Source organism: Drosophila montana, unplaced genomic scaffold, assembly GCF_035044405.1.
Source record: "Drosophila montana isolate Dmon_TW-CO22-7 unplaced genomic scaffold, ASM3504440v1 contig_1455_1, whole genome shotgun sequence".
Taxonomy (NCBI): Eukaryota; Metazoa; Arthropoda; class Insecta; order Diptera; family Drosophilidae; genus Drosophila; species Drosophila montana.
In genome coordinates this window covers 1,050,201-1,058,654 of record NW_026996406.1, presented here as the reverse complement: position 1 = coordinate 1,058,654, position 8,454 = coordinate 1,050,201, and the positions used below count along the sequence as shown (strand labels likewise).

The 8,454-nt window shown below is 38.6% G+C and overlaps 1 protein-coding gene across 1 annotated transcript; it reads left to right on the top strand.

Annotated features, from left to right (window-relative positions):
- The first annotated feature begins 974 nt into the window (after positions 1-974).
- LOC135431030 (ras-related and estrogen-regulated growth inhibitor) lies at positions 975-5,314 on the top strand. Its single transcript, XM_064685920.1, has 3 exons — positions 975-1,286; positions 4,642-4,772; positions 4,861-5,314. Exons 1-3 carry the CDS (start codon positions 1,199-1,201, stop codon positions 5,263-5,265), a joined length of 624 nt encoding a protein of 207 aa, XP_064541990.1. The 5' UTR covers positions 975-1,198; the 3' UTR covers positions 5,266-5,314.
- Positions 5,315-8,454: the final 3,140 nt, after the last annotated feature.

Sequence of the window (8,454 nt, the reverse complement as noted above, 5' to 3'; positions counted from 1 at the left end):
CAACATTAATTTTGGTCGAAATTCATGTGAAAATGGCATCCTCAAATATCTTATATAGACATAGTATAACCGACTAAGTTATAAGAAAGTTATGTTAAACAGTAAAAATGCAAGTTGAACTAAGTATATTAAGAAACAGCCTGTCTAGAAAAAATTCTATCTGAAGAATAGTTGTGCTCTATCTTAAAAAGACTATTTCAAGGTCTGGCTGTTTGATTTCTTTGGCCAGAAACAGTTGCGACCAGCTAACAGCTGCTTTGCCAGATGGAAATGCACAAATTAAATTCAATTTAGGATGACTTTTACTGGCCCCCAGCCACAATCAGAACATCCGCTCTCCCTCCCGCTCGTACTTAGATGATCTCGAAATGAGCCAACTTCTCTGATCTAATGGGCAGCCGCCCATCAGATTGATCAATCAGCGGGATTGAAGGGGCGGCCTTTGAGCAAACTTTAACCCTTTGCTGGGGCATCTGGTCGATTTTTGGACACTGATCGGCCTGCTGTGCGCCATGTCGAAGCTTTCTCTATTTGCCAGCTATTTTTGGATGGGCGCAACGCTCGCGACGCTCGTTCGCGAAAAGCGCTCTGGGAGCGATCTGTTCCGATCTGTTCGGGGGAATCCGTTCTGTTCGGTTCCGGCGTAGCACAGATTGGATTTTAGTACAAATTCGTTAGTCGTACAAATCGCATGACTTTGCGGGCGGTTTAAGGCCACAAAACAAAAAAAAAAACAACAAAAACGGAAAAGCAAAAGCAAAAGAAAAAGAAAAACCAAAAGACACTTTCAGCAGATCAGCTGAAAATTACGGATTGCCAAACTGAATAAATAAATAAATCAAGGAATTTTCTTTTGTATATAAACACACGGAACGGTGCAACGTGCATTTCATATATTCAAAATACTCAAAAAAAAACAAAACATAATATATAAAAGATATAAGCAAAAAAAAAACACTATCTAATTAAAAATCAATCAAATATTTTCTGGCTAGGGAAACTCTAGACTTTTGTAGCTGTAATTTTAGGCGATTTTGAAGCGTTTTCATTTTTGTTTTGATGCTCACAATTTCAACGTGAAACAGACAAGAACGCCAAACGGATATATAGGCTACATTCGCCCAAAAGTATATAGACAGATTCCCGTTATATATATTCCCAGCGAATACGGTAAACTGGGCTATTTTCATATTGCGAGATGACGACGCGCGGCATACGGCGTAAAAAGTCAACGCTGACAGAGTTGAAAATCGCAGTTATTGGCGCGCCCAGTGTTGGAAAGAGCGGTAAGACAGAGTTTTCTCCAGACAAAAAAAAAACAAATAATAATAACAGAAAAAAAGTCTTAGAGGGAACTGCGAGCAACAGCAAATTAGTTGAGCAATCGCCGAGTTCGTATATATTTAGATCCGTTGTTTGTTTTGTTTATAAAGTGGCAGCATACACACACACACACACGCACACGCATGTATCTCTGAGCATGCCGCTAAATATATATACTTACATATCTGTATCTGCAACTGTATCTGTATCTGTTGTTGTTGCTGTATCTGTATCTGCATCTGCATCTGTGCCTTTGAGTAGCTCGCATTTTCCTGTAATCGTTTTCACCGTTCGATTTGACACGCGTGCACCCCGCAGCCAACAATTTATGACGGTCACTGTGTCACACACACAGGCACACACACACATGCACACACATGCACACACTTTGGGTGGGATCATAGGCGCTAGCTTGCATTGCGACTTAACTGCAAATTGATGTTCTCTGTCAGCCTCTGTCATCTCACGTACAACGACCCTCGCCCCCGTTAACTTTGAATTTGTAACAGTTTGTAGGCTTCCGCATGGCGCGGCATCTGTCAACTTCAGGTAACACCCAGCTACTTTATGGCCCGAAAGCATAAGCCGATCCGTGTTTAGACCGAAGAAATATGACTAGAATATATGCTCGACTAATAAATATTCATTTGGCGCAAAACACTTGACGTCTGGCATTGATACGCACTGACAGCTGCACCCGTAAATTGTCGCCTTTTATACGTATCGGGGAATTCTAGGCAGACCAAAATACAGACGAACTAGCCAAAGAGTTCGAAATGGAAAGTTCAAATCGCTCTCGCAGAACCTGCATTTCACGAATATTCATCTAAGTCCGATCTAAGCTAGATTTGTCCGACATAACATGCAAGCTAGATAAATTTTAGGAAGGAAAATAATAAGAAGATAACAAGAATAAGCTGAATATTAAATACTCTTCTAAAGTTTTGCAGGTTATCTTCAAAAAGAAAACCCTTTTCCATAAAGAAACTCAATTTTCGGCTAATTCTTCATATTATATGTGATGTGGAGCGTACTGAGACTCGTGAGTCTCAATATATCTAGATAAACAAATAGTATTTCATACTAGAACTAAATTTTAGATCAATCGTTCCTAAAGCAACTTTATGATATAGTCGGCCGATCTGGCCAATTTATATCTACTGTATACCATACAATGAAGCACTAATGCCATGTTTCATAAAGTAAGACTAGTTTAGATAGAAACAGATAGTTATACAACTTGGCTAGTAAACTAATCAGGAGTATATATTAGTATAGTATAGTATATAGTATAGTATAAAGTATAGTATATAGTATAGTATATAGTATAGTATATAGTATAGTATATAGTATAGTATATAGTATAGTATATAGTATAGTATATAGTATAGTATATAGTATAGTATATAGTATAGTATATAGTATAGTATATAGTATAGTATATAGTATAGTATATAGTATAGTATATAGTATAGTATATAGTATAGTATATAGTATAGTATATAGTATAGTATATAGTATAGTATATAGTATAGTATATAGTATAGTATATAGTATATTTTATAGTATAGTATATAGTATAGTATATAGTATATTTTATAGTATAGTATATAGTATAGTATATAGTATAGTATGTAGTATAGTAAATAGTATATATAAAGTATATTACTTTATAGGGTCGGAGATCCCTTTTGCACACATAGTGCCAATATTACAAGATTTCTTCAAGAAAAAAAAAGGTAATTTTAAACAAATTGGAATATTAAGTTAAAATAGTTTGTTTTTTTGAAATCTGTTATACGATCATACGACTTATAGGTATATTTTATCTGTTATTCCTTGGTTGGCATATAAATCTTTGCTGCATACTAGCCTTTAAAAGCATTGTTTAAAAATGACAATAAAATAAATTTAAAGATGTTGAATGATATTTCGGTTCATAATTAAGCTATTTATTCAGTTATAACGTGCATGCTAGGGAACTATTTAAAAACCAACACAAATAATTAAAATAATTGAGATAAGTCAATAAATTTCTTGAGCTGTTTTGCCAGCTCTCAAATGTGTGCTGCATACCAGCCTTAATGTGCAATTTTTTTTTTTTGTGTCAATCTAATCTAGCGAATATCAAGAGCAATGCTATCTAAAATACATAAACTCAGTTATATATATATTATTTTACAACCTCGCCCACTGTAAGCTTAATTATTTACTTTTACTTGGAAAAAAATTGTTTTGCATATGAGTTTGTGGAAAAATAAGAGAAATGGCAACAAGTACTTAGTATATGGAATTTTTTTAGGCGCCAGCAAACGTTTTAAGCAGACATGATCGTATCTATGATATATGCTGTTTGTAGCTATATATATTTGAATATATATATGTATATATATATATGGGTATATCATTCAACCGCAGATATAGCACAAATATTTAATGCACTAAAGCGCCAGGGGTATGCGTGTGTGCGCGCGCGTGTGTGTGTGTGTGTGTGTGTGTGGTTGGCAATTAAAGCGACGCCCACCCGGCGAGGGGCCGTGGACATGGTCCGATCCGATCCGATCCGATCCGATTAATGCCCAGCGGCCAGATGAGCGACAGTGTGGCCAGTCTTTGTCGTAATTTAAACAAAAATTTAAACGTTGACCTCGTAAAAACACATATAAAAAATAAATAAAAACCGAAACAAAACGTTTGCAGAAAAGCATAAATTAAAATGCCAGCCAAATGTGCGGCTGCTATGAAAATGAATGATGAAAATGTCATTAAAGGCGGTCAGTGGGCGGGCCTGGGGAGGGACAGAGGTTTTTGACGTGCCAAGACAAACTAAGCCGGCAGTACCTGTGCACATATACATATATATTTGATATCCTTTTGGCAAGCAGCGCCTGCGAGACTTGGTCAGAGTTCAAAGCACTTGCATTGCAAATGACCAGAGGCTCAGGCTGAGACAAATACACACCCTTTCAGCTAGCCCCCCCCCCTCTCCACCCCCTCGCGTTGTTTTGTTTGCTTGCAACACGCAACACGCTAAGGCTCAAATGTGCTGCTGTTGTTGTTAGTTGGGTTTATTAACCCCTCAAGGCTTACACATACATACATAGTTTTCCTTTGGCCACCTGCCCCGAGGCGGCTTTTCCCTGGCCACATTTGAATTTTCAACTGTCGTATGAGTTTTCCCCGTTCACGCTCGCTTAAGTGCTGACCCAGTAGTATTTTTTTGCAGGGGTTTGTTTTCCAGGGGCGTTGCCTCGGTTTACACCTGATCGCTGTGATAGCCGGCCCCAAATTAAATTCTGTTATTTAATTTAATTGCAGCCTTAATTGTGCGTTTCCTAACAAAGCGTTATATAGGCGAATACGATCATCAGACTGAGAATCGCTACAAGCACGAGTCCATGGTGGATGGCGAGCCGGTGCTCTTCGAAATACTCGACACATGTCCCAAGGTAGCTATACGGATAACACTTATTTACCCCAAACACCAAACACAAAAAAAATGCAAACAAAAAAAAACTCAATCTATAAACAAACCAGGCCGAAGATGAATATCCCAATGCTGCCGAGCTGATACAGTGGGCCGATGGCCTGCTGCTCGTCTATTCCATAACCGATCGCAAGAGTTTCAACTATATACGCCGTGCCAAATCCGATCTGCAATCGGATACGCCCGTTCAGCTGTGCGCCAACAAGGTGGACATGGTGCATCTGCGACAGGTTAGCCGCGACGAGGGCGAAATACTGGCCAAAGACTTTGAGTGCAAATTCAGTGAGGTCTCCGCCGCGGATCATGTCGACCAGGTCGCCGAGGTATTCAATGACCTCTGCAAGGAGGTGCTCGCCTGCAAGCGCAAGTCCAAGCAGAGCCTACTGGAGCGCATGCTCGGCGGCACCCGACCCTACAGCAGAGGAAAGAGCGATAGCAATTTGCCAAAAGACTGATATCAACATTTGTTTAAATAAAATATACTCATTTTTATTAAAAGTTAAATATGTTTGTTTCTTTCATTTACAGCCTGAATGTGTTTGTTTAAATGGGTAATTTATTTATATAGAAAATTTCGATATTCTATGGCACGCCGAAGTTGGAATACCCTTGTAGATATGTGGTCTAATAGCTTGCCTATGTGCGAGGGAAATAGTATTTGCTGATTTTGGCCAAGATTTCCTGAATATAGTACATATTTCATGTCCAAATTGTATTACTTTTTTAAGAGGGTATACGAAATTTGAATTTACTCAGAAATAAAAGAAGAATATTTTGTCCTCTCGGGTGCTCGAACCCTAAACTTTAATCTCAACCAAAATGACTTGGAACATCAACAAAACTTTTTTAATTTATGATTCAAAATAAAGCTCGAGTGAATAATGTTACTTTAGCTGCATACTTTTAACGGTCACTGTTTAAATTTGTTCTATATTTTATAACAAGCAGCTTTTGTTGGGCTTTTAGAAGCTTTTTGTTTAAAATGCTTATCAAGTTCCTAGCTATAAGCAGTATATAGTTAGCATAGTTAAAAGAATAGAACAATTGTATGCCTTTAAAGTATTCTGCGAATAAGTTAACTAATTTGTAGTACTCTTATTCTTTTATTCTAATTACAGGCCTATGCTAAAAATTTTTGCGCTCACTTCGTTTCATAGCAAGCAGCTTATGCTCGAGCTTTCGAAAGCTTTTTCCTCTTGTTGCTTCCAACCGTGAACAATAGATGGAATGGAGTAAATGGATGGAAACATAGATGGAATCGACGAGCTAAACACAGTGAGTCACAAAATGCAATTTACATTTCTTTGGCACTTTGAATTTTATAAAACTTGAAATACTTAAACACAAGACCGACAATATATGCCCTATCTCTATTTATATTTTCCCCTTTAATATATATTATTTATACACAACCTCAAAGTATGCAACACTTTTTTGCACATGAGGGAAAAGTATGAGCAGGGGCGTCGTGTCGTTATGGCCAAAAGGGGTTCTGTAATATTGTGACTGGTTGGCTGTTAAGTACAATTTAAATCTCAGTTTAATTTAATATATATTTGTTTATAGTTTAGTCAGTCTGGGTTACAGCTGTTTGGCTCTCTCAGTCTAGGTTAGGTGTATAATAGATTGACCAAAATTGACTTCTATACTACATTGTCAATTATCTTAGATGATATTAATAAATAAGCTAAATTATAAGATTGATTTGTAATGACGCGACCTTTGACAACCTCTGGACTGTGATGTGGCCCCTTTAGCGAGACATTTGCACACGTGCGCTCGACTTTTAATTAACCAAAGTCAACAGCCCCATTGAAGCGTGTAAGTCCGTAAATCTACTTAAAAAAAAACTGTCGACTTGCCGTTCTATATACTTAACTTCAACTTTCTGACAACATCCGGAACAGTTCAGCTCTCAGCTCGCAGCTCTCAATTATTGTGTGGACATTTCATCAGCTCTTCCTCCAGACTTTGGCTGTGATTGTATCCAATTGTCTTATTTGCTTAACTAAAACCAAAATATTGACTTTGCTTAAAATAGACAATGAAAGCGCGCTAAAGAGCTGCAAATTCAATCATGAGTAAACCCGGCCCACCCACAGCTCCGCTCTGGGGCCCATATCGCAATGCTCATACGACCCGTTGGCCAGCTGCGCCTGGCAGACTTTGTGGGCCACCTGTTGGTTGGCCTGGACTGTGGGCGCTGGCCAGCCGGGCGGGGTGGGGCGGGGCGGGGCGGGTTGAATTGAATAGCACTTGGCAACCGACTATCAAATGGAAATTAAATCCACAATTTTCTTGTAATTGTTCGAGCGAGTGCAGCGGCAACAGCTTGGGGCATGAAATCTCACAGGTTTTTTTTCGCCCAACTATTTTTTTTAATTAGTCGCACATTTAAAATTCTAATGTTAATTTATGATTGAAAGTGGTCGTTGTGCTGCTCAGCTCGGCCCAGGTTATGCCAACAGCCAACAGCCAACAGCAGCCCTTCTATCTAAGTCCAAGTCAGAGTCTGGGCCAGGTGTCGCTTATGGTTCAAGCTGTTGAACTGATTAGCCGGCCCGAGAGCACCTGGCTCTCATTGCTTTTTATGCAATTAACTGGCCGATTGTATGGCCAATCGGTGTGCTGTAATAACTTTTAATTATGGACCAATCGGCATAATAATGTTCTGGAAACTCACTTTGCATGCAAGCCGTACCTCGAAAGCGCCTGAAGGTCAGCTGGAGGAGCTAACTATGAAGGCTTAGTTTTTACTTAAATGCTGCACTATCTCAAAGAAACTAAAATCAGCAATAATTCAAGACATGCCAAGGCATTGCAGTTGGGCACACTCAACGCAAAGATACCCTGGCCAAAGTGCTGCAAATTAATCATGAAAAAGAAAACTTAATCTGCTTTGAGCGAAAATTGTTCTGTGTAGCTTTGAGAAGCCCGAATTGAACGTTAATAGAACTTTTGCCTGCACAAACTTAGCACCTGTTTTTCGCTCAAGGAATAGGTGAATTTTCCGAAAGGCGCGAATCTTTGCACTTATCTTTGAAGATAAGTTTGAGGTATCAATCAGATGAACTTTTGAATTTTTTCCTACACATTTTCCAGCACGAAACCCTATCTTATTGTTTATCTACGTTCTGAATGTTCTTTTTCGAAGCGAATATAGCCTTTCCTTTGTCTTATGAGTAATATCGATGATTTAATAAGTATCGATAGTGCCAACTGTAGAGATGAGCCTGCAGAGATGGGAGCTTTAACGAGCATATCATGCGGTCTATCGAAATGAATATACCCTCTTCTTTGTCTTATGTGCGCTATCCATAACATTTCAGTAGGAATCGATAATGGCAACTGGAAAGCTTAACTGGCATATCATGCTCTCTACCGAAACGAGAAAACCTCTTATTTTTCTGTAGAGATGAGACTGTAGAGATGGGAAGCTTAGCTGGCATGCTCCCTATCGAAACGAATATAACCTCTTATTTGTCTTATGAGTACTATCGATAACATTTTAATAAGTATCGATAATGGAAACTGTAGAGATGAGCCTGTAGAGATGGGAAGCTTAGCTGGCATGCTCTCTATCATGCCCTCTTCTATGTCTTATGAGTACTTTCGATAACATTTCAGTATCGATAATGCCAACT